Source organism: Gobio gobio, assembly GCF_949357685.1.
Source record: "Gobio gobio genome assembly, chromosome: 3".
Taxonomy (NCBI): domain Eukaryota; kingdom Metazoa; phylum Chordata; class Actinopteri; order Cypriniformes; family Gobionidae; genus Gobio; species Gobio gobio.
The window spans coordinates 21,090,850-21,118,361 of NC_137099.1; the positions used below are offsets into that span (position 1 = coordinate 21,090,850).

Consider the following 27,512-nt stretch of genomic DNA (forward strand, 5'->3'; position numbering starts at 1 on the left):
CGTGCCCTAAGCTGCTGTCCAATCACAACACGGGAACCGCTGGCACAATCAGAACTCGTTACGTATTTCTGAAGGAGGGACTTCATAGAACAGGGAAATCTTTCAAGCCGTTTTGAGGACAGTGAAAACAGCAGTATACAGATAAGTAAATTGTGTGAAAAATACTGTGTTTTTTTACACGCGAAACATGAACACATGTTATATTGCACACTGTAAACACAATCAAAGCTTCAAAAAAACACGAAAAACGGGACCTTTAATAATAATAATTTATTACTACTACTAGTAATAATACAATGTTAATCTAAAATATATTTAAAAATCATACATACATACATACAATAATACTTGTAACAATTATATTATTAATGATAATTATTATATTAATAATAATAATTTACAATAAAATTGTATTGTCCAACAGAAAGTTTAAAAAATATTTTAACAATGTTTTAACTTCTGCCGGAAAATAGTTAATAAAAAAAAAAACGTGTCAACACTAGATTTGGATAATAATGTTTGGTCATTATTAGGGCATTACATTCAGACAATGTTAGGGCATTTAAATAGCTTTTATAAATGTGCCTTAAAAAAAAAAAAAAACATTACTGGTGTTCATCTTGAGACAAAACAATGGCACCGACATATTTTAAGATATGCTTTCAGTTAAAACAGCTCAAACATACATTTTAGTCTGGGACTAGCTTAAGCTTTATCTGTGAAACCGGGGGGCTTTTTTAAATTTAAGTTAATAGACCAACCCATGGGTTCCACAGACCCAGTACTAAGTACTTTTGTATTTGACATCTGGATCAGTATTTATTCAAAATAAAAATAACTGATAAATTGTGTAAACATGTGATTAGTGTCAGTGTTGGAGTTATGAGGAATTGTGTTTGTTAGATTCACCTGTTCAAAAGACTTCAGTCCGGCTTCTTTCCCTAGCCGAATGATATCCTCTAGGATGGCATTTTTCAGTTCCTGTTTAAACACGATATCAGGCGTCAGTTCTTCAGGTTTGGCACAAGCCATTCAAACATTACAGCCCATTCAAAATCTCAAGGACTCAGTATTCATACTTTCCATTTATATGGTATTTAATTCGTATAGACAAATTGTCTCTAATACAAGTTTTAGATGATATGGACTGATGGCAAAACCACTGCTAAAACTAATTGAAAATTGAAACATTGTCATCAACTATGAAACAGTTTGAATCCGATGCTTTGAAGGTTGTGTTCACACTTGGTTCTTTTGGTCCGGACCGAAAAAGAATGATACATTTAGTCCTGGTTCGCTTAGCGTTCACACTGTCATTTTTAACACCGAACCTAAAGATAGAAAAAAAACATCGCTTTTATGACGAACTTCCAAAACAATGCTGTGTGCTGGAATAAATGTATTCGTTGTGCTTGCATATGATGATATATGATGGAGCTGAGAACTCATGAAAAGCTTATAAAAGTGTTTATAAAAATCTGCTGCGATGAGATGCCGTTCTGATGCCTGTACCGAACTGTGATGAGAGAAAAACTGGTTATGCTTGAGCATTCTTTCCTTTTTCAGGGTCGTATCTTGTGACATTGTGTCCTGTTTTTGGTTTGTTTACATGTCTTCGGTCCGTGTTGCGTTCATATTTCAGCCGAACCGCACCAGACTTCGTTTGGAAGCGGGCCGAGACCCATCTTTTCAGCGGTCTCGGCCCGCTTGTTTGGTGCGCACCTGGGTTTGGATGGCAGCGTTCACACTTATTCAAATGAACCGCACTAACAGAGCAATCGCACCAGAGTATGTTTTAATCGAACCAAACATGCCAAGTGCGAACGCACCCTAAATCTTTTTTTCTGTAGTTTACCTTGCGTTTGCACATTTCAGTGTAGGAGCCCTCAATGCCTCTTTTCTTTGCCCATCCTGGCAGGAAGTCTGGGTCAGGAATCACAATACCCACTAAACATGCCTGCAAATAGTAACAGAATAGGTTTACTCTCATTTATTGCATAATACACACACATATAGATTCTATGACCCATCAAATCACATCCACACACTCTGATGCACAGCTGTGTGTGTGAAACAGTCGATCAATCGTGTTTCTCACCTGTAGACTGTCTCCATGTACAAAGACCTGGGCCACAGGGTCACTGCGGATGTAGATGTTCTCAATCTTCTCTGGAGCGATGTATTCACCCTGAGCCAGCTTAAAGATGTGTTTCTTCCTGTCTATAATCTTCAGAGTTCCATTCTAAAACAATAAATACTCAGCTTCACTAATTACGTAAGGAAGGAATTATGATGGACTATAAAATGAATGCATGACACGAAGATCTTTTGGCTTAAAACACAAGTATTAACTTCAAAATATGAAACACTTTCAACAGTTTGGGAAGATTGTGCACAAGTCACAGCTTTAATTCTCTATAATTATTATTGATGCAACCTGGTGAAGTTGCAAGTGTGAGTTTCAGTGGACACGCGTGCAGAACTGTATATATCTTGTTCACAACAACTCCTGTCAAGAAATATTTCATGAAATAAAATAGAGCAATAGAGTGTATTCAGAGCAATCTTTTCCATCAGTCTTTTGCATTCATCAATGTACACTACCATTTAAAAGTTTGGGGTGAGTGAGATTTTTTTTTGTGAAGAATGAATAGTTTTATTCAGCAAGGATATATTAAATTGATTAAGTAGCAGTAAAGACTTTTACATTGTTACAAAAGATTCTCCTTTGAAATAAATGCTGTTATTCCATTCTATTCATCAAAGAATCCTGAAGAAAATGTTAAATGGTTTTCACAAAAATAGTTTTTTTTATTGTAATATAATATAAATAAGTTACTGTTTTTACGATATTTTTGGACAAATAAATGTAACCCGGGTGAGCTTAAGAGACTTCTTTCAAAAATATTAATTCTTACAAACGTTTGAATGAAGTGTAAATGCAGATGACATCATTTTCATTCAAAAAGCGGTGTCACAGATCAGGCATAACATTATGACCACTGACAGGTGAAGTGAATAACACAGATTATCTCTTCATCACGGCACCTGTTAGCGGGTGGGATACATTAGGCAGCAAGTGAACATTTTGTCCTCAAAGTTGATGTGTTAAAAGCCGGAAAAATGGGCAAGTGAAAGGATTTGAGCGAGTTTGACGAGGGCCAAATTGTGATAGCTAGACGACTGGGTCAGAGCATCTCCGAAACTGCAGCTCTTGTGGGGTGTTCCCGGTCTGCAGTGGTCAGTATCTATCAAAAGTGGTCCAAGGGAGGAACAGTGGTGAACCGGCGACAGGGTCATTGGCGGCCAATGCTCAATGATGTACCTGGGGAGCGAAGGCTGACCTGTGTGGTCCGATCAAACAGACGAGCTACTGTAGCTCAAATTGCTCAGGAAGTTAATGCTGGTTCTGATAGAAATGTGTCAGAATACACAGTGCATCGCAGTTTGTTGCGTATGGGGCTGCATAGCCATAGTCAGGGTGTTATGCCTGATCGGTGTAAATACTAAATATTGGGTATCAATTTATTTTGATGGTCCACTTTAGACATTCTACTAACTATAATTAACTTTGCAACTACATGTCAACTAACTCTCATTATAGTATTAGTAGACTATTAGTCTATTATAGACTATTAGTAGACTATTTCATATCTGCTAACACTTTATTTTGATGCACCCCAAACAGACGTTCTACTGACTATAAGTAACTTTGCAACTACATGTCAGCTTATTCTACTAACCCTAACCTAACAATCTACTAAAGTCAACTAATACTCTGTGTAGTAGTTGCAAAGTTACTTATAGTTAGTAGAATGTCTAAAGTGGACCATCTAAATAATGTGTAACCAAATATGGTTAGAGTCAGTAACTGGATTGATGTCATTTCATTAAAAATTAATCTGTGGTGGACGATTCACAGAAATCAGGATGTTTAATAAATTAGAACTGAACTGGGAGGGTAAAAAAAGATACAGTCGACTGACAGTAAATAAGGAGCAGAAGTGCTGAGAGAGGATGTAGAATTTACCGGTAGCCATTTGCCGATGTCTCCGGTGTGCAGCCAGCCGTCTTTATCTATGGCCTCCGAGGTTCGCTCTGGGTCCTTCAGATAACCTTGAAACACATTTGGTCCTTTCACACACACCTGTGGTGGACACACACACACAGCAAATAAACTGGGAGGTACACTGTGCCACTCCATAATACAAATAAAAAAATATATATATTTTTGCTTTGCTTGGTCATGACAAAGGTTGCAAATAACGGGAGTTAGCCATTCCATCTATTAATATTTAATTCTTATATGAGGGACAAGTCTAAATTATTTTATTTATTAATTATTTCATTACTAACATTATGCCAAAAGCTGTCAACAAAGTTTAATTGGACCCACTTTATATTAACTGTCTTTAACTACTATGTAATAACATATACTGCACTATAATATGATACAATGCACTTATTGTGTACTTATATTAAAGACACCTAGTATAAAGTGGGAACACTTGTATTAAGCCAAGAACATTCCTTTAAAATTCTATATTTTAACTGGTGACCCACCTCTCCCTCTCCATTGGCTGCATAATTATTCATTTCAGCCACATCCATTAACTTAACGAAATTACAGGGCAGCGGCGCTCCCACGTGACCTGGACAAGAGAGTTTGTGTTACAGTACAGGCTGTTTATACATCAAATCAGGTGTATCTGCTTGTTATATGTGTTAGTGTGTGTAGATTTGCATGTCTTACCTGCTGTCCAGTCTCCAGGAAGTGACATTGTACAGCCTGCGGTACACTCTGTCTGCCCATAACCCTCATAAAACTACAAAATAATTATAACACAAAAACAGTGGCTTTAAAATAATATATGGGAACTGATAGCATGAGAACAGAAGTCTTTGTGTACCTGGCAGCCCAGCGCTGCTCGCAGGAAGGTGAGGACGGTGGGAGAGACGGGAGCAGCTCCTGTGATCATAAGCCTCACGCGCCCACCCAGACTGGCCTGTAGGGGGAGTCACAGGAGTCAGCCTGGGTATGTTTACACAGTAGCAGAAAATAGTTGTCACACTTCTGTTTATGGAGGGCTAAATAGTGTTGTGTTCATACACAGTTTAGTTACAAAAAAGTCATCATAGTCACTCATCAAATCTTAAAGGTCCCATGGCATGAAATTTTAATTTTATGAGGTTTTTCAACATTAATATGAGTTCCCCTATCCTGAATATTGTCCCCAAGTGGATAGAAATGTTCATCGGTGTAAAACTGAGTTCTGGCTGTCTTTCTCTGCCTTCGAGAAAATGACAGGCCAGACTAGCCAATCCTGAAGTCTCCTGTTATGCCCCCTCCGCTCATTTCAAATGTAAAGATGTCAGCCAATCACAACAGTGGGCGTTTTTACTGAAGTCTCACAGCAGACATGCCTCATTCAGCCACAGGGCAAACAGCAGTATAGAAAAAATGCCTTTTATTTCTAAATTATGACATTTTATGATGTAAAAATCATTCTAACAATATAAGTACACCTCAGGAAACATTATAAAATAATAGAAAAATGCCATGCCATGGGACCTTTAATCACTTTTTATAATCTACGTTACTGAGTTTTGGGCTAGTTCAGTTGATATGTGCAGACTAAAAGTACACGATTGACATACTAGATTTATATACGACATAAGCATGTGAAGTATTGTATTATATACATTTATTTATAACAAGGCTGAATAATGCTGTATTGTGTGGTTAAAAAACAAACTAAAGATTGTATTTGAGTGTTTTGCACTTCAGGATAACTCAGAGCAGGGTTTCTCTCACCAGCACCAGAGTGGAGCAGAAGCAGAGTGTTTACTATGAAAGTAAAAAAATCAATCAATCAATCAATAAAACGCAATTGAGACTTTAAGGCCACATCCACACGAAGCCAGAGTTTTCCCTATCCACTCTTTTTTTCCCCTCGTCTCAAGAAATCTGTGTACACACGAAACCACTGAAACTGACTCAAAAAAGATGTAGTATACATGCCAGCCCAGTATATGGTGCTGTAATTCTACCACAGAAATACACTAAAAACAGAGAAGAAGAGTTGTGGCTAGAAGGGGTACAGCAATGGTAGGATGTGAGGCAAAATCTCACGATAAAATAACAATAAATGAATTTGCTACTTACCAGATTGTGTTTTATTAACGCCTACACCCCAACCCTAAACCTACCCTTAAAATAATGCAAATACAGTAATTAAATGACGCAAAATGTATGTGCTGTAGCTGTATCCCTTCTAGTCTTTACCATGGGACGTGGTGTAATGACATCACCGTTTCACAAAATATATGGAATGGCTGTACACACGAAAACGCAAGGGTGTCGGTTTCAGATTTATCCACTCTCTGGGATACCAGTTTCAGGCTCCTAAAACGCCTGATCCGTCTGGACGAAATGCTGATACGATACAAAATGTTTACGTATACAGCTAAACGCGTATCCATGTGGACGGGGCCTAAATCTTCTAATTGTGAATTGGTATCTCACAATTCCAACTTTATCCACTACTGTTAAAAGTTTGCGATCGGTAAGATATAAAAATTAAAAAAAATCTGAAAAAATGTAAAAGTAAGGCAAAAAGCAAAAGTAAGAGTAAAGGATTTTACATTGTTACAAAAAAAATTCATTTTCAAATAAATTATCGTTTTGGAGCTTTCTATTCAGCAAAACATCCGGAAGAATGGATCACAGTTTTCACAAAAATATTAAGCAGCACAACTGTTCTCAACAGTTTTGATTATTGATTATACACTCACCAAAAGGATTATTAGGAACACCTGTTCAATTTCTCATTAATGCAGTTATCTAATCAACCAATCACATGGCAGTTGCTTCAATGCATTTAGGGGTGTGGTCCTGGTCAAGACAATCTCCTGAACTCCAAACTGAATGTCAGAATGGGAAAGAAAGGTGATTTTAAGCAATTTTGAGCGTGGCATGGTTGTTGGTGCCAGACGGGCCGGTCTGAGTATTTCACAATCTGCTCAGTTACTGGGATTTTAACGCACAACCATTTCTAGGGTTTACAAAGAATGGTGTGAAAAGGGAAAAACATCCAGTATGCGGCAGTCCTGTGGGCGAAAATGCCTTGTTGATGCTAGAGGTCAGAGGAGAATGGGCCGACTGATTCAAGCTGATAGAAGAGCAACTTTGACTGAAATAACCACTCGTTACATCCGAGGTATGCAGCAAAGCATTTGTGAAGCCACAACACGCACAACCTTGAGGCGGATGGGCTACAACAGCAGAAGACCCCACCGGGTACCACTCATCTCCACTACAAATAGGAAAAAGAGGCTACAATTTGCACGAGCTCACCAAAATTGGACAGTTGAAGACTGGAAAAATGTTGCCTGGTCTGATGAGTCTCGATTTCTGTTGAGACATTCAGATGGTAGAGTCAGAATTTGGCGTAAACAGAATGAGAACATGGATCCATCATGCCTTGTTACCACTGTGCAGGCTGGTAGTGGTGGTGTAATGGTGTGGGTGATGTTTTCTTGGCACACTTTAGGCCCCTTAGTACCAATTTTGCATCGTTTAAATGCCACGGCCTACCTGAGCATTGTTTCTGACCATGTCCATCCCTTAATGACCACCATGTACCCATCCTCTGATGGCTACTTCCAGCAGGATAATGCACCATGTCACAAAGCTCAAATCATTTCAAATTGGTTTCTTGAACATGACAATGAGTTCACTGTACTAAAATGGCCCCCACAGTCACCAGATCTCAACCCAATAGAGCATCTTTGGGATGTGGTGGAACGGGAGCTTCGTGCCCTGGATGTGCATCCCACAAATATCCATCAACTGCAAGATGCTATCCTATCAATATGGGCCAACATTTCTAAAGAATGCTTTCAGCACCTTGTTGAATCAATGCCACGTAGAATTAAGGCAGTTCTGAAGGCGAAAGGGGGTCAAACACAGTATTAGTATGGTGTTCCTAATAATCCTTTAGGTGAGCGTAATTGAGAATTATTGATTATAATAAGAAATGTTTCTTGAGAACCAAATCAGCATATTAGAATGATAATGCTGGAGTAATAGCAGCTGAAAATTCAGCTTTACCATCATAGGCAAGATAGATTACATTTTAAAATATATTCAAATAGAAAACAGTTATTTATCACTTGTTATATTATTATTCACACAATAACACATTGTCGTTATTGTTATACAGTAGCTGTGGTCTGGACTACCCTACTCTATAATTAAAAATGTAGTTATCATGATAGTCATCGTCCTTGGTGTGAATGGACCTTCATGATTTCACTTTTTTTGCTTTATAATTGTTATGCAGTTGGATGCTGAGTGTTTTTGAATTTGTGAGTTGCCAGGCAACAGAGCCTTTATAAATTAAACACACACACACACACACACACACACACACACACACACACACACACACACACACACACACACACACACACACACACACACACACACACACACACACACACACACACACACACACACACACTTTCTCTCTCCTATCTCTCTCTCTCTCTCTTTCTCCTTTTCATCTGGTTACCTGCACTTTGCTGAAGATCAGTTTATCCCACATGCTGTCCGTCCTCACAACTCCACTTCTTAGCTCTGCCTCTTTTCTGGTGGTGGCGAAATCCAGCAGCCATCTCTTGATAGGAGTGTTCGCCTGTCCGAAGATCTTAACGCAAACACACATGAATGTATAATGAGCAAAAATCACTGGGTATGTTTAAGCACAGACTTCAATGCAAACAGTTTATGTGTGTATAACTAAACAGAAGTACCTTATCAAACATGCGGTTAAGTAGTCTGGGCACTACAGGAAATACAGTGGGCTTAAGAGTCTTCAAATCATCCATCAGCAGACGGATATCACCCTGAAAATATCCAATCCTGCCCCCGTGGACCAGAAGCACACCCTATACACACACGACAACCAATTATTCAACAAGAATATAATCTAGATTCATTTCTACGTACGTACAGTATATACAGTAGTGGCCAAAAGTGATGTCCAGAAGAGATATTTGTTTTTAATGTCCCTACAAGTTTGATTAAAGTATCAAAATGTGAGGAGTATATTTTATATACTATTTTAATATTTTAAATATGAGGGCAAAACATTGAACTTGGTTAAAAGGTATTATTCTGACAAAATTATTTGGCAAAAAAGGCAAACTACAGCAACAGGCTTTATTTTACTATTAAAAAATGCATAGAAAGTAAAAAAGATCACAAGAAATTAATTTAATTTATTAAAACATTTGTTTAATGACTGTGTGCATGCATAATACATACCTCAACCACTCTCTCAAACATGTGTGCTAGTGGTAGGTAAGAAATGTGAATGTCTGTCTGGTTAAGCATGCAATGAACCTGTAAAAAAAAAAAAAAACACACACACATAGACACACACACATGCAGAGTGAAATCCAGCATACCTCAACTACTCTTTCAAACATATGCGCTAGTGGTAAGAAAGAAATGATAACGTCTTGAGGACCAAGTTTCAGCAACACCTAACCACACACACGCATATACAAATACACCAACATACAGATCATGAGGGAGGTAGAAACAGGAAACAGACAATTAAGTGAGGAAATGAGGCACAAGAAAAGGTGAACAAAAGAACTTGATTTGATCAAGAGAACTTGACAATTTGAGAAAACTTGATTCCACTAAACAACTAACTGACAAACAAAATTAAGGGAACATGCTCCTTATAAAAATCTCACAGATCTCATCTGACATTTAAATCTCATTTGTTGGCATTGTTGTTCTTTTTTTCCAAGAAAGACGTCTTCACTACAATCAATTTTAAAGGATAAAGAAGCAGAGGGGAAATAATCTTACCTGTGTAATTTTAATGAAAGCAGAACAATTGGAAACAACATTTCCATGTGTGAGCATTGCTCCCTTTGGATTTCCTGTCGGAAAAGAAATCAGTTACATTTATTCTCCAGGTGGGAGCCCTAAAAAAATGCCAAAATATGCCAGAGGGAACATGTAAGAGAAAAAGGAAAGAAGTTTGCTGTGTGCATCAAGGATTACTCAATGATGGAAGCCACATTTGTGCATATTGTTTTGTTCATTTTCATCGGAAAGCATTAATGTGTTAACTACAAATAATTAATTTCGTTTGAGATGAATAACAATTAAATACTTAAATACATAAATACATACATATCTAGTTCAGACATGAAACTCTAGAGGGCGCAGGCTGATAGGTCCATTACACGCAATCTGCAAGCAATCACATCCTTACCGCATGGCATAAGCTGATTGGCCTCTGCTTATCCTGCAGCCAAGGAGATTGCTTGCTGAGCATTTAAATAGTCTGGTTCAGCGTTTGCTGTAATCTAGTCTTGCAGCGCTATCACAGTTCCTCTGAAACCCTCCACCTCCCCAGCTCCACCTGTCTATCTGTTATGGGATTTATGTATTTCTACTTATGCAGCAACAGCAAGATATCTTACATGCTCATTGCAGTGTTTCTGTGTACAGGGTTTCTGCAGGTTTCACCAAGTCAAATTTAAAGGTGCAGTGTGTTGTATTTATGAGGTATCTAATACAAGTTTTCAGTGGTGTATAAAGACCTTACATAATGAACTGTAATGAGCCATTTATATCTACATACACCCCGGGTCCCCTTACAGTGAAGTCACCATTTTGCACCGCCATGTTTCTACAGTAGCCCTAAATGGACAAACTGCTCTACACAGCACTAGCTACTCTCTCTTCTCTCAGACGACGACATCTTTGTCTTGTGTCGGCAACCGTAGCTTCTCTATGTACTTGCAAAGTAAATTAATTTATTCAAATTAAAGTCCCACCAGAATTTCGTGATATATACCGTAAAACTTCAAATAATAGCCCGGGCTTCTATTTACCCAAATCACCGAACTGCACCGAACGAAGCTACTGTCAGGCCACATACCTAACGATTACATCCCGAAGTTAATGAAATATATCTCCTCCTTCTCCCTCGCACACACAAACACACGTGCACGTCTGCGCGCAAGCATTAAAGGAATTTTTCAGCCGCTCCGTATCCAGCTTTACCCACGCTTGAAATTTGACAACTGTCAGCTTAAATGTCAAATTATACTTTTCTCCATGGTGGTATTGAGAGAATTAAGAAAAACTGAAGACTGAAAGTTCGTTAACCTCTTTGTTATGTTGCCATAGTGATGAGTCGTTCATGAACGGTTCCGTCTGTCACGGGAAATCTAATCAAAACATAGAACAGACGATCTGACGGGTTTGAGAAGATCAAATACCGCCCGATACTAAAAAACAGACCCGGCGTCTATTTGAGACCGGCCTTTATTTACCCAAACCTGTCGTCACACCAGACGTTTAAAAGAGACAGGCGTCTATTTGGGACTCGGCTATTATTTGAAGTTTTACGGTAATATATATATATATATATATATGTATATATATATATATATATATATATATATATATATATATATATATATATATATATATATATATATATACACACTCAATTTTGTAACGGTAATTTCCGGAAATGTGACTTGTTTTTTTTTCATAATTAGGATACCACATTTACCATATTATGTATTATGTTAAATGCACAACAGTCACGCATGACAATAGAGCAAACAAACTGCATAAATCTTGTTTATTTTGGTATCTTACAAAAACAAAAAGCTAGTCCAGTGGTGTGCTATCTGGCTTTAATAACCTGGGCTGCATTTCCCGAAACCTTCTTAACACTACGTCGTTCTTAAGTTATACCTTAAGCTGTACCTTAATGTTAATACATGTTTCCCGAAACGTTAACTGCTACCTCCTAAATACCAAGCAGCTTAGCTCGTTGAATATTAATGAGAACTGGCTGCAGAGTCTTCCTGCAGGCTTTCTATACCACGGTAGAATGGCTTGAAACAAGATAACCAAGGCATTTTTTCCACAAAAAATCCATGGTAGAACTTCAGACATTACCAAAATAGTAATGAAATACGTGTGGCAGGGCAACTTTAAGACCAACAGTAGGCCTAATGCACGGATCCAATACTGACACGTCCCAAACTTGTTCACTCAAGACATAACTACCAATACGGACATTTAGGCATAATTATGTGTGTATTTGACAGTTCAAGGGCAATAAGCCTAGAAATAGAACACATTTCGGTATACTCGCGCACTGATAGGCGGCAAACGCATGCACAGAATCCACAGCCAGTCTGACATCGAGTACCGAACTGAGTTTGTGGTATACAGCGTTTTAACTCTTTTGTTTGTGCTATCAGGCATATCATACTTTTTATTTGGTCATTCATCCATCTTACGTAATCACTTCGTCCGGTTCTTGGCACTTATGTGAGACGGCAGGTGAGAAAGATTTGCTTCGCTTTCACAAAGACAGAAAGAGCGAAAGAAAGAACTACACCACATAATCAAAAAAAAAGAAAAGAAAAAGAAAACATTCTAAAGCGCTGCAGGAGCATTTCAATGAGCATTAGAGGTAGCATTACATGGACAAAGGAAAATTACGACCTGTTTAAATGCAATAATTGACAACAGCGACAGCAGCAACATAGCAGATCAAGACCAAATACATTAACATTGCCATATTCAATAACATGCTGAAACTATTCAGAGAATTGTCATGATTGAAATGTATAAAATGCATACCTGTAGTTCCACTTGTGAAGCAAATCAGTGCCAGGTCCTCTGGTTTAGGAGGCTAGAAATAAAAATTAAAAACTAAGCATTCATTAAATTATCATGAAGTAAAATATCAATAATAAAGCAATCAAATAAAACAATTCATTGTTCACATATAAAGTTACAAGTCTGTGAATCAATATAGTGCTCAGTTTTACTCACAATGGGAGTTTTGCGGTTGGCTTTGCCAATAGCCTGCCAAAAGAAAGAATTCATTTAGTGCAGTATAAATACAAGATTAATGGGATCACTGCTTACCAAGGGTGTTTAAGTGTGTATCAAACCTCAAGCTCCATGAGGCTCATAACTTCAATGCCGTACTGTTGTGCTTGTACAGTCAGCTCACTGTCAAAGTTCTCCATGATCACTATGGTTGTGACGCTGTGCTTCCGGCCAGACACACAGTCCAAGATCAGACGAGCCTTTTCCGCGAGATCACAGATCACAGTGGAGATGGTGGCTACAACAAAAGCTCTGTTACCCATAACATTCCACAATTTTAGCAACACATTACAATGTCAACACAATTTCCATCTTCGTTCAAATCTTCACATGAAATTAAAAATAGTTCTGTTAATTACTTAAATATTAAAGGCACAGTATGTAAGGTTCGTCGCTAGAGGTCGCTTTTTTAAAACAAAAACTTGAAGGCATAGCTTGATGACGCTATAAATGAGTGAGGAATAATGGGAGTTGTCGTTTTCACCTCCAGTCGATGGAAAGCAATCCGACAGGACTACTTGGTGGTTGCCCTGCATGCTTAAAGGGACAGTTCACCCAAAAATGAAAATTAGCCCATGATTTACTCACCCTCAAGACATCCGAGGTGTATATGACATTCTTCTTTCAGAGGAATAAAATCTGGGTTATATTAAAAATGTTCTGGCTAATTCACGCATTATAATGGCAGTAATAGTTGCTCGGTTTTTGAAGTCCATAAAAAATGCATCTGTCTGTCACATAACATGCTCCACGCGGCTCCGGGGTGTTAATAAAGGCCTTCTGAAGCGAATCGATGCGTTTGTGTAAGAAAAATATCCATATTTAAAAATGTATTTCATTTTTTTCTATGGCTGCATCAGCATCAGCCGTCCCCGCGCCATCACTTCCGGTGAATAAGGTCAAAATACATGCAAAATACCGGCGCGATCATAGATATATACATAGACTCCTCATTAGTGCCTGCGCGGATCCGTCGAATGAGGCATATTGAGGTATTAGTTTGGCTCCCCATTAAACATTGCATACATTTTAACATCTTACTAAATGGTTGAGCCCCTCAGTACTTGACATTACAGTCCTTCGTGTCTATTGCAATCTCAAAATTCTGGCCGGTTGATAATACCAAGAATATCAAAATCAACTGCAGGCAGTAGATCATTTTCCTATTTAGCACCCACATTCTGGAACAGTCTTTCCAGCCTTGTTCAGGAAGCATACACACTCTGTCAGTTTAAATCTAGACTAAAAACACATCTCTTTAACCTGGCATACACACAACACATTATCAATTTCTATTCAAATCGGTTAACACTTCCGGGAACACTTCCTATAACTTCCAAATTACTTGTCGACATGACAGCCATTGGCACAGATCCACAACAGAGACCACAAGAACCAGACAGGTCCTCTGAGCAGACCCTATGGTCAGCTTTGGCTCCATATAGGCGTGATGAATCGATCTTCAAGCAAAAGGAACTGGATGAATATTTGAATGCTACCTATCTGAATTATGACTTGTGATGCAGCCTGAATCATAATGACACTGTGTTCATTCGTTCGTCAGAGGAGAACGTTTTCGTAAAAGGAATAAGACATTTTGAGAGTTTGAATAAAAAATTAAAAAATAAAATTAATAAAAGATTTACTCTTTCTAGTATTTATTTGCAGAAATAAAACCTAATAGTGTGGGAAGATATCATAAAACTACTGCACAGAAATATAAAAATGCTTTGCGCTTGCTCACCTTTGTCAATGATGTAGCTGATGGCCTCTGAACCCAGTGTGTCATACAGCGGCACTGCCACCAGTGAATATGTGTAACATGCCAGCTCTGAAATCGTCCACTAATGTACACACAATATAAGAATACAGAATTATTGTAGAATAAAAAAAACAGGATTTGGAAGTGTTGCCAAAACTGCTATACAATAAGCAAAGCAATTAAAGGGATAGTTCACCCAAAAATGAGCCCTTGATTTACTCACCCTCAAGTCATCCTAGATTTTTTTATTTTTTATTTAACCCTTATTTAACCAGGGAAATCCTTTGAGAACAAGTCTCTTTTGCGAAGGAGCCCTGCAATGTACATGACATTCTTCTTTCAGGCGAATACAGTCGGCGTGATATTAAAAAAGTCCTGGCTCGTCCCAGCATTATAATGGCATTGACTTGATGGTTCATTTTTGAAGTCCATAAAAGTGCATCTATCCATCATATAACTGCTCCACACGGCTCCAGGGGTTTAATAAAGGCCTTCTGAAGTGAAGTGGTGTGTTTGTGTAAGAAAAATATCCATATTTAAAACTTTATAGACTAAAATAGACTTCCGGCGGTCAGTAGTACGCAAGTCGACTTACGGTGAAAGAGTAACCCTTGACCCTTGAACCCTTGACGCATGCGCATTGACAAACACAGAAGCGCAGAGGATAGAGCAAAACAAAACACCGGGTCATGATGAATTAGAAGTCTAAAACAAGATTTTTAAAGAGAAGAGGTGGAGAATTTTGATATAAGAGAAGAGGGGTTTGAGTTTGTTGCCCAGCTCTATCCATGAGAGGCGTCATAGTCGACTTGCGTACCGCTGACCACCAGAAGCTAGTTATTATTTTAGTCTATAAAGTTTTAAATGTAGATATTTTACTTACACAAACACGCCACTTCGCTTCAGAAGGCCTTTATTAACCCACCGGAGCCGTGTAGAGCAGTTATATGATGGATAGATGCACTTTTATGAACTTAAAAAACGACCCATTAAAGGGGTGGTAAACCACGATTTCACTATTCTAACTTTAGCTAGCGTGTAATCTTGCTGCTTGAGCATAAACAAAGTTACAACGTTCAAAGTTCAAAGTCCAATAGGTTGATCTTTAGTACCTTTTAAGGGTCTTGAGAGTGTAAAGTGCCATTGTGCCAATGGAGGCCTTTCAGAGCCATCAGATTTCAACTAAAATATCTTAATTTCTGTTCCGAAGATGAACGGAGGTCTGACGGGTGTCGAACGACATGAGGGTACGTAATTAATGACAGAATTTTCATTTTTGGGTGAACTAACCCTTTAACGTTATCCGACAAACACCTAACGTTACAAACACTAACGTTAAAATCTCAACAGCGAACTTGGCATTAGTGTAAATTATTCTTTGATTAGAGCTTTTATGTATTGTTTATCTACAGGCATGCTGAACATGGTTCTGTGTGTTATTTGGCTACTAGTAAAGCCAATGTTTAGTGTTCGTTTTGGGTTAATAGTTCTTGCGACAGATATTTGGCTATAATCGTTCTAAAAATACAAAAGTAACAGTGCCATTCAGTAGCGATCACTATAGATCCGCAGTCTTTACTCTTGAGGACTGAACAGGTTCTGCTCGATCATCTTCACTAAAATGATCTGGGTCTGATTCAGGCTCAGATTGGTATGGTTTTATTGACGCCATTGTGTCTAATACTACCCAAAGCACAGTCTACCGGTAAGGTAAGGGGCGTGACGTTTCCGACAAACGTGCACTGCGGTTAGCGAATCACAACACACTGGGCCAGCTAACCAATCTGAGCCCATTGCGTATTTTTGAGGGACTGGCTTCATACAACCCGGAAACCATCAGACCGTTTTTACGAGGAGGGACAGAGCAGTGTAGAAAAAATGGTCAAATATATGAAAAATAATGCAATTTTTTAAAAACGAAGCATGAACACATGTTACAGTGCACCCCACAAACACAATCAAGCCTTCGAAAGAATGTGTTTTACCACCCCTTTAAGTCAATGCCATTATAAAGCTGGGAAGAGTCAATATTTTTTAATATAACAAAGAAGAATGTCATATACACCAAAGATGACTTGAGGGCGAGTAAATCATGGGCTAATTTTAATTTTTAAGTGAAATTTCCCTTTAATGTAGGAATTAGGACTGTCAATCACCATTCAATTAATGTAATTACACGATTTTTTGATTCAATTGTATTTATTGATATTGCTGAGAAAGCACCCAAATGAAAAAATTCAGTCACATTTATATTAGGTGTCTTAAAGTATGTACTTACATCAAAATATAAGTACAATGCAATTATTGTATTGATGTTGTATTGCTGCTATTGAGGTGGGATACGGGTAAGGTTAACGACAGGTTTAGTGATTTATCGGTAGGCTTAAGGGTGGGTTAAAAGGGAAGGGAAAATGCAAGTAAATTATTCATTTAAATGTTAGTACATAGTAGTTAAAGACACGTATTAGAAAGTGGGACCAAAGGTTCCATTATATTATTGTGGCAAACAAGAAAAGCATGAATAGACAAAAAAAAGTAGCTTTAGAAGTTAATATATTGTTTAGTTTGGTAAGTATTGCTTAGTAGGAGGAATCTGTGATTACCTCTGGCCTGTTCTGTGCAAAGATGCCAATGTATTTGTCTCCCGATTGACTGTGACCTCTGTGGAGTAATGCTGATCCTGCAAACTCTGCCCTGTCTGCTACCTACGAACACAAACATCATACAAAAACACATAACTTACTCAAATCCACAGCCATATCTGATAAAATATAAACAAGAGAGGGATCCATGAACATTTAGGAAATAAGATGCTAAACAATTTCTGGTTTAAAATCACACAGCAGACAACAGCAATCTTACCTCTTTATACGACAGCCATTTATATGGCTTGCTCGCTTTTCGTGATCCCAAACAAGGACCATTATCTATCAAAAATAAAATCACAAAAATGTAAAGATCTCATGCATGATGACAAAAATGTAGGCTTCTTTTTTGAGTGAACTTAGAGCTGCACGATTCAGGATAAACGTTTTTTTTGTTGTTTAAAATAGAGATCACAATTCTCCCAGGATTCGGAATAGACAAATAAATAAAACAGTTTATTTATTTTTTTTATATTTAATTAATCTGAATTTTAATGAATGATTCATTGACTTACTGGATGAATACATTTTTGAACAAATCGTTTGAGTGAATGATTCAACGACAAATAATTTTTTTTTAAAGTCACTTGTCACCACCTACTCTATTTACTCTATTTTGAGAGCAAGCATAGACATCAGTGTTTATATCCAAACTATAAACTTTATGGTTACACTTTAATTTAAGGCGTCATTGTTAAAGGGTTACTTCGCCGATTAGCATTGAGCTTTGTATCAGTAGAAACCCGGTAGTTAGAGATGCTCCGATCAGCATTTTTGGGGCCGATCACCGATTACCGATCACCAAGATCATGATCTGCCGAATGCCGATCACTGCCGATCACAGAATGGCAGGGGAATGGCAATCTTTTATCTACAATCTTGCAGAGTCAAGATCTTGAAGAACCACCAAGTGTTTATTTTAGAAAATGAGATAACTTAAGGCTACTGTAGGCCATCTTTCCCAAATAAATGTATATAATAAATGTATATAATTATCTCACCTAAATATTTGATCATGCAGTGCTTTTTTGTTTTTAAAAACAATTTTTCAGGTAGGTCTAACATTAGTATTGAGGTAAGAAATACTAAAAGACATTTAATAAGAAATCAAATGTAAATTAATATTGGTCTTCCCTGAATAAATTAAATTAGATTAATCCTTACACTTAAGGTTGCAAAAGTTAGTCATTCAAGAGCAGTGAGTGTCATAAAGGCTAATCAAACAACACAAGACAAAGAGAAACTCAGAGACAGCAGCAGTTTATTCGACAGCTGTCACTTTAAGAGCGAACACGGATAGGTTACATGCAGTTGCACAAACGTTCACTCGCGAGTCACGACGGGGTTTACGTGCATACTCGTCAAGACGGTCATTTAGTACATACATTTGTGTGTATCTGACCATTTCAGAGCAATTTGTACTCGCAAGCTTTTTGTGAGATGGCCTGTGTGTGTGTGTGTGTGTGTGTGTGTGTGTGTGTGTGTGTGTGTGTGTGTGTGTGTGTGTGTGTGTGTGTGTGTGTGTGTGTGTGTGTGTGTGTGTGTGTGTGTGTGTGTGTGTGTGTGTGTGTGTGTTTGTGTGTTGTGTGTGTGTGTGTGTGTGTGTGTGTGTGTGTGTGTGTGTGTGTGTGTGTGTGTGTGTGTGTGTGTGTGTGTGTCTCTCCAGACCGTGCCCGCGAGTGCGGTTTGAACACTGGCAAGACTTAAAAATAAATGCAAATGATAAACTTTAGTGACGATGCGACACTGCCTCGATTGTGCAAAGTGGCAAATCCCGTGTCAACTGTGCAGCTCGATTTTAGAGCACATGCGATGCGCTGATGTGAAGCCATTTGAGCATTTTGAAAGGGAGAGAGTGAGCGCGCGCACGCGGTGATTCACGCGCGCTGTTTGTGAACTTAAAGTCCCTGTAAAGGCAATTCTGAGATTTTTTTCTAAACACATTATAAATGTTAGAAATGTATTGCTGAAACAAATTACAAAGACTGTGAACTATGTAGTCCTGAATTCAGAAGTTAGACCGTTAAACAGTTTTTCACCGTTGCTGTGTTCAGGATTTTCTGGGCGGGGCTAAAACGGTGGCTCGATGACGCACTGGAGCCACCGAGCCTGGCTCCTCCCCTAACACGTTCATAACTAGAGCACATTCGCATCAGTTCGATCGCGAGTTACTGTCAGTACTGTTAGTTACTATAGTCTACAACTTACAAAACAGCTTACAAAACAAACACGATGATCAAGAGGAGGTGGATTAATTTTGTGAACAGCCATCTTGATGGAGAGCTGAGGATAACCACCGACGCCTGCCTCTGAGTCTGCAGTGACAATACACCGGATCGTTTTACAAACTTTCACCGGAGACAACTGGGATTCACTGATAATCCGATGACGGTGCTTCCCTCCCTTATGTCCCCCTGAGACAAGAGATTTCTGTATTTTTTGTCTGGAAAAAAACCTCAGATGACGCAAAAATCGTCATTTAGTGTCATCAGAGGTTTTTCTGGCCAGAGGCTAGAGACTACAGCCAATAGTAGGAGCTAGTTCTGCATGTTTTCATAATAGAGCGGTGCGGAACAAAATGAGTGTTTTCAATGAATTCCTATGAAAGTTAAGCTTCCATAGACATGAACTGAAAATGTGCCAGACTGGACATGCACCGTAAATGACTGTGAAATGTGGCCGTGAATGAATGACAATGCAGCCATGAATGAATGCCTGTGTGCGGCCGTGCTCATTTTGGTTTCGGTTTAGAATTAGCGCCAATTCAGGGACGGGTTGTTTGAATTGTGGGTTCATTAGCCTATTATTCTTAATGAAAAACACAACAACAAAACGACAAACTCACTTAAATAGGTGCATTTCGCTTTGAAACCAAAAATCTTCTGCAATCATCTTGTCATTCAGCTCAGCTCCTTGCTCTTCTGAGCAGAAATCTGACTTCTGCTATGTTTGTGCTGCGACTCTCTGTCGGCTCATGCTGAATTAGTCACACACGTTCAGTTTTTAATTGTAGTGTCTGTTCTCTAACTGAACTAAATTATTTTATTACTATAAAAATTACAACAACGGTGGGGGCGGTGTCACGGTGGGCAAGTGATGTAACAGGTAGGCGTGGCTTGGGAGCGAAGCAAGTGCATTCTGGGAGTGGTTGTCTTTCATCCACATGAGCCAAAAATACATTTTCTGGCTTTTCTCAGTCTAGAAGGCACCAACTTCTAAAAGAATTTCACATAAATCACCGAATTTAAATACACATTCATCTTTCCAGCGGTGAAGTATCCCTTTAATTACACCTTAAAATAAATATTACTCAGTACTTAATTATAAGTACTATTATAAGTATAATTATTTAAGTGCTGAGTAATATTAATTAACTACATGTATGTACTATAGGGTTAGGGTAGGATTAGGATTTGGTAGAGGGTTAGTTGCATGTAATTATTCATAATTTACTGTTATTACTATGGTAAGTACATGTAACATATGTAACAAGGACACTCTAAAATAAAATGTTACCAACTTTATTCCAGTACTTCTGTGATAATATGAACAGACATAATGAAACTGTGTGGTTAAAAAGGCTGTTTGTGAAGCTGTTTCATATCTATCCAAGATGACAACTGCTCTCTCTGGGTCAGCAGAAGTACGAACACAGATTTAATTGTTCGCTGTGGTCGTACTTGTCAAATTAGACATAGACAAATCATTGAAATTTTGGAATAAGATTGCATGTGTATTTGAATCGAGATCGCAATCTTTTAACGATTAATCGTGCAGCTCTAGGTGAACTATTCCTTTAGTTGATTTTAATGTCTGCTTTAAATGAACAGTTGACTTACTTGACACTCTTAGTCCTCGTAAGAAAAACTCATACAATGTCCGGGCGTCTTTGTAGTAGCATGTCATGTGTGTGTCACTGTCCAGTAGGATAGACCGACGAGCATATTCACTACCCTGGAAAAACAAACAAAAACGAATTAACTATGATGTTGTTTTGTTTTGTCCCAAAAAATGCATCCACACCAGACAGATACTCTGGAACAGAAACAGAGTAATACGAACAGTAATAGTATTACTTACTATTGCAGAGTAATACAAATGTCCCAGTACATTTAAAAAATCTTCCAACACCAATCAAATTTGAGGACCAGAACTAAATGTTAATATAATTTATGCAAATCAATATTTACAGCAGCATTAAGACATCAAAATAAGTAAGCAAGAAAATAAGACTCAAATGTAAATGTCTACTGCATCTTTCACTACATTAGGGTTTGATTAAAACAAAACATCCAGGCCATTAACAGCAGAAGGAAGGAAGACTTCACGCTAAAGGAATTTACAGATGGTCGTTGCGCAGTGGATCTGACTGGCTTGATAGCTGTTGCCAACACATTTCAGTGTGTTACCATAGCAAACATACAAGAAATGGTGAGAATACAAGAAACCGTGTTTTCTCCTTCAGCCAAAGACAGAGATCAAAGACACACATCTATAATTACACTCGTCTGGGTGAAAGAGGCTGTAATTATTCGTATCTAAAGCAAAGTCCGTGCACATGTGTACATACACATTCATACACAAAACTGCTGAGCATGTGAGGACAGAACATGAAGTGGGAAGGAAAAGCAGGAATGTGATTTAAAAAGGCCATTCCAAAACCAGCTGTAGGTGGAGTCTGTCTCTGTTCCAATGTTTTTAACACACACTACCATTCAAAAGATTGGGGCTAGAAGCATTTCTTATTATTATAATCAATGCTGCTGCTTATTAGAGGAACCCGTGATATTTTTTTTTCAGGATTCTTTGAAGACATACAAGCTGAATAAAAACATTATATTTGAATGGCAGTGTATATACTTTAAAACTTTTCTTCTACAGATAGGAAGTATACATGGTTATTATAGAAACCACAATGCATGGTCCCACAACACAATGTATACAAAGATATATTTAAATGTGCAGTATGTCTAAGAACACAGATGGACAACTTAAAGGAATAGTTCACCCTAAAATGAAGATTCTGTCATCATTTACTCTCCCTCAACTTGTTCAAAACCTGTATGAGTTTCTTTCTTCCGCTGAACAGAAAAGAAGATATTTTAAAGAATGTCGGTAACCAAACAGTTGATGGTCCCCATTGACTTTCATAGTATTTTTGTTCCTACTATGGAAGTTAAAATGGACCATCAACTAAAGTATCTTCTTTTGTGTTCAGCAGAAGAAAAAAACGAAATGAGTAAATGATGACAGAATTTTCAATTTAGGTTGAACTATTCCTTTAAGACAGCTCATACATGCAGAGTTTTGAGACATGCAGCTGGTGACCTCTTCATATGCTGGGTTAACCAGAGGAAGCCACAGTCTTCACTGCTTAACTGCTTTTTAAAGGAAGTAAGCAAATAATCACTAAAATCACTTTCAACCTTTCAAAATAGATTTGCCTCTATAATGCCTTCCAAGGTCTTTGATTGAAAACGTTTAATAATTATTTTAAGACAAGTTTCGCAAGCTATGATGGTGTGGAGGACTTTGGAGGACTTATGACCTTAATGGATTTGCAAGCCATGGCTGCTAAGCAACTGCTGGGAATCAAAAGTTTTTTTGTTTTGTTTTTATCCAGGTGGGCACAATGAGTATTTCCAATGAAGGATTACCAATTATTAAAGTTTTATGGCATAAGTTTTTTAGTAACATTAAAACAAGAAATTCTCAATTGCAACTGATGGTATAATCAATAGAACAATTTGGAGCAGACGTCACAGTTACGTCACTTGCAGCTGTGTAGTGGTGGCAGAAAAATAGCGGTAACAATTGGCGGAAAATGGGCAATGCCTTTGTATGTCAGAATCTGCATACAAAAAATACGGCCTACATTTGTATAGAATTCTGTCGTTGAACGACACTTTGAAGCTAAACGCAGACGTTTATGTTGCAAGTCACAAACTGGACTGATGAAACCTGCGATGATTAGTCTACTATTAAAGCATGAATTTGATGTAAACAGTAGGTCTACAAAATATTCACATATGCAGTTCATAGTGGACATAAATACATAGCAGTTACAGCATGAAATGATATGTAAACCTATAACATATACTGTATATAGATAACTTTTAAACATAGCCACTATAATTTTTATCGTGAATTATTAACTCTTTTTCTTGCATTTTTCAGTAGCATATTGCTACTGCAGAGCTGTCATTTTCTGCCACCAGGTAGGCTCCGCCCTCAAAAAAACGTCATCACTGTTTGCAAACAAAAAATAGAGTATTAGTGTAGACATCATCTAAACTGTGGTTGGTCATTTTGCATGTAGTCACCTGTCTATGTGGCCTGGAAAAAAACTACAACATAGATCAGACTTTTTTTACAGACAGATTGACAAGACTAGTAACCCTGAACCATTTCACATCACTATTGCTCTTCAAAATGGCTTTGAGGTATAAAACTACAATTCACACCTACCGGTACCTCCACGGATTGCATGGCGAGGTCACAGGGTGGTTTAAGGGCTTTGGGACGGGTGGCCAGCCAGTATGTGGTGATGGCAGCAAATGCGCCCATGCCCATGAGGGTGTTAGTGGGTAAACTGCGCACATACTGCCTCAAGTCGTCCAGCTCAGGCATCCGCAGGTGCCGGATCAGATCCTGGGCCTGCATTGCTTTGCCAATTCAACTTACTCAAGTCTGAAAGGAAAAACACAGAGGGAGGACACAAAAACTGATTATGGAAAAACAAAACAGATACTGGTGTATGTTGAAATGCATTTTTCATTTTTAAGTTGAAAATCAGTTTGAAGCTCATTAATTCAATAATATGCTGTTTTCATTTTCTTAAACTAGTATAGATTTATAAAATCAGAATATCAATATCATAGTGCATCCCCACACACACACACACACACACACACACACACACACACACACACACACACACACACACACACACACACACACACACAGCCTGTTTTATCCCAGTTCACAATAATCAGTGATTATACAAACTCAGACAGCCAGAATATACGACTGACCATCTATCATTTTATCCCTGTATTTCTATAGTCTAGTTTATGAACTCAATATGAGCAGAAAATGTGGCTATAATAAAAAATTGCAATAAATATTTCAGCTGTATCCGCCTTTAGCCTCCAGCAGTGTTTCTCTGTACAGCCTCTCCTCAAGGAAGTGGACTAACAGACAGGATGAGGTTCCTTCATTCGGCTGAGACCTTAGAAACTCCTGCAGCTTGACTTCCATGCACTAAAGATGGAAACCTTTACTAAGGCTGACAGCTTATCTGTATCAGTGAGGTGTTTGCAGGCTAATAATATCTTTGAAACCCCTTCATCTTCATGCAGAGGGTGCAAATGAGTGATAAGGCCTGTGAACAGCACTGTTAATTTGTTGTTGATATATGATGGGTCTTCACCTCAGAAGCCTTTGTGATATTGGCCCACGGTTTTACACACACACACTTATTATACACCGATCAGGCATAACATTATGACCCTATAACCATATGGATAACACTGATTATCTCTTCATCACGGCACCTGTTAGCGGGTGGGATATATTAAGAAGCGAGTGAACATTTTTGTCCTCAAAGTTGATGTGTTAGAAAAATGGGCAAGTGTAAGGATTTGAGCAAGTTTGACAAGGGCCAAATTGTGATGTCTAGACGACTGGGTCAGAGCATCTCCAAAACTGCAGCTCTTGTGGGGTGTTCCCGGTCTGCAGTGGTCAGTATCTATCAAAAATGGTCCAGAAAGGAACAGTGGTGAACCGGCGACAGCGTCATGGGTGGCAAAGGCTCATTGATGCACGTGGGGAGCTTGCCCATGTGGTCTGATCAAACAGAAGTTAATGCTGGTTCTGATAGAAAGGTGTCAAAATACACAGTGCATCGCAGTTTGTTGCGTGCGCGTCACTTACCTGGGGAACACATGGAACCAGGATGCACTATGGGAAGAAGGCAAGCTGGAAGAGGCAGTGTGATGCTTTGGGCAATGTTCTGCTGGGAAACCTTGTGTCCTGCTATCCATGTGGATGTTACTTTGACACGTACCACCCACTAATCATTGTTGCAGAGAGACCATGTACACTCTTTCATGGAAACAGTATTCCCTAGTGGCTGCGTGGCCTCTTTCAGCAGGATAATGCGCCCTGCCCCAAAGCAAAAATTGTTCAGGAATGGTTTGAGGAGCACAACGAGTTTGAGGTGTTGACTTGGCCTCCAAATTCCCCAGATCTCAATCCAATCGAGCATCTGTGGGATGTGCTGAACAAACAAGTCCGATCCATGGAGGCCCCACCTCGCAACTTAAAGGATTTAAAGGGTCTGCTGCTAACATCTTGGAGCCAGATACCACAGCACACCTTGGGCAGCAAAAGTGGGACCAACACAATATTAGGTCAAAATGTTATGCCTGATCATATAAGCCAATATTGTTCCATATGGCACTACATTTCAAGTCTCGGTTTTACTCTAAGATAGGCTACCTAAAACATCATTTATTTAACAAACAAAAAATATCACAATATAGATATAGCTATAGCAGATCACCAATTTCAGTATTTCTCAAGGTAAAAACTTGATCTTGTTTCCACACTAAAAGCCCAGTGTTATCTGACCTTGAACTAACAAAAGAGTATGTGAAGTACACACACATTTAAATAGCTATCTCAAGGAGAGCACATATGAATATTATTATTTCCAATTAAGGATGCCCCCAAATTTCACCAACATTTACCTCACTTCTAGGGACAATAAATATCCCAAGTATCATAGGTAAACACACACACACACACACACACACACAGCTTGACAAAAAGACACTTTTATAATCAAAACTGATACTTACTGTGCAGCTCTAGTGTGGGTAATAATAGCTGTATCGCAATAGTGTTTTAAGGGACACTTTCAGCATGTGTCTGTTGTAGTTAAACTGACCTAAGCAGCACTGAAGTAAACTATTAGCTATGAATAGCTGAATGACCCTGACGGACAGCAACACCACCACGTGGGTCACTCTCTTTTTCTCTCACGCTCTTTATCAAACTTTCACTCTAAACTGTCACTGAATTGACCCTCTTTTTCTCCTTTTCTTTTTCTCAAGCATCTCCCACTTCTCTTTGCAGCATGAATGTTTTTTTTAGCTGTTGGCGCAAGTATTTATACCCTGTAGTCTGTTTTAGCAGATGTAGTCATGTGTGCTTGTGCGTGAGCGAGTCTTTTAAAATGCTTCAAAGCACATGGAAATACTGGCATCCCACACATCAATACAAAGCGTACTGTTGCTGTTCTTCTTATCTTTGAAACATAAGCACACAAATCCAATAAAGATGTGAGAGCTGACATTGCTGTGTATGTGAGTGAAATTCCTGCTGAACAGCACAGTAGCTGATAGTAGTGCAGCAGATCTGCTCTGTAATATGAGAACATGAGATGTGTGGCAGCTCAAACACTGTTACTCAAACACAATACAGTAATTCACAAAGATTAAAAAAAAAGAAATAAGGCATTCCACATGTGCCAGAAAATAAGCACTCTCACAAATCTCACGGAGCGTGTCGCTGTCAAGAATATGTTTGGGTCACATTTCACACCAAAATTCAAATCAAAATTAAACTTAAATTCTTGCCTTTTGCCAATTGTAGGATCGTCCAAAATCAGTGTTTTTAATGTTTTTCAAAAAAAATTGCAATAAATCTGGAAATCCAATAATACAAATATTAGATGAAAAAATAAAAAATTAGAAATGTTGCCTTGGCAACTAACTGATATAAATGAGTTTAAGTGAAGTACTAAAATTACTAAAACTAAAATTGAAATAAAAATAAAGGTAAATAGAAATAAAAAAGAACGGAAGGAAAACTGACACAATAAAATAAAAGCAATTTTTTGCAATGTGGCATTATTGAAAATGACACTTAAGCTCTGAATTTGCATTAAAAAAAAATTCACTCACTGTAATATTGGGTGAAAATTATCTAATTATCTATTTATTTTTTATAGTATCTGGGGATACACAATGTATTACCAACCCCAATTGGTTATCAGATGACATTAGAGATTTTCTTTATTAACGGTTGAAACGGTCTGAAACCGTTGATATTGGATATTTAACTGTGATGCTGAATTCAC

General features: G+C 38.2%; 1 protein-coding gene across 4 annotated transcripts in view; it reads right to left on the bottom strand.

Moving 5' to 3' along the window:
- acsl1a (acyl-CoA synthetase long chain family member 1a) overlaps positions 1-27,512 on the bottom strand; it is a 37,989-nt gene that overhangs the window by 3,674 nt on the left and 6,803 nt on the right. Inside the window, exons 1-20 of one of the 4 annotated variants that reach the window (XM_079812946.1) lie at positions 26,230-26,556; positions 23,834-24,055; positions 21,205-21,319; positions 17,583-17,647; positions 17,324-17,425; positions 14,703-14,802; positions 13,021-13,196; positions 12,899-12,931; positions 12,704-12,755; positions 9,890-9,963; positions 9,475-9,552; positions 8,818-8,952; positions 8,577-8,711; positions 4,911-5,006; positions 4,754-4,826; positions 4,564-4,652; positions 4,031-4,147; positions 2,099-2,242; positions 1,856-1,957; positions 910-981 (exon numbers count right to left, since the gene is read on the bottom strand). In XM_079812946.1, the coding sequence (XP_079669072.1) occupies positions 910-981; positions 1,856-1,957; positions 2,099-2,242; positions 4,031-4,147; positions 4,564-4,652; positions 4,754-4,826; positions 4,911-5,006; positions 8,577-8,711; positions 8,818-8,952; positions 9,475-9,552; positions 9,890-9,963; positions 12,704-12,755; positions 12,899-12,931; positions 13,021-13,196; positions 14,703-14,802; positions 17,324-17,425; positions 17,583-17,647; positions 21,205-21,319; positions 23,834-24,028 (1,953 nt within the window). In that variant the 5' untranslated portion in view covers positions 24,029-24,055; positions 26,230-26,556. Of the gene's footprint in view, positions 1-909; positions 982-1,855; positions 1,958-2,098; positions 2,243-4,030; positions 4,148-4,563; positions 4,653-4,753; positions 4,827-4,910; positions 5,007-8,576; positions 8,712-8,817; positions 8,953-9,331; positions 9,410-9,474; positions 9,553-9,889; positions 9,964-12,703; positions 12,756-12,898; positions 12,932-13,020; positions 13,197-14,702; positions 14,803-17,323; positions 17,426-17,582; positions 17,648-21,204; positions 21,320-23,833; positions 24,056-26,229; positions 26,557-27,512 lie in introns of those variants that run through there. The other 3 variants (XM_079812944.1, XM_079812947.1, XM_079812945.1) reach the window with 3 other exon arrangements.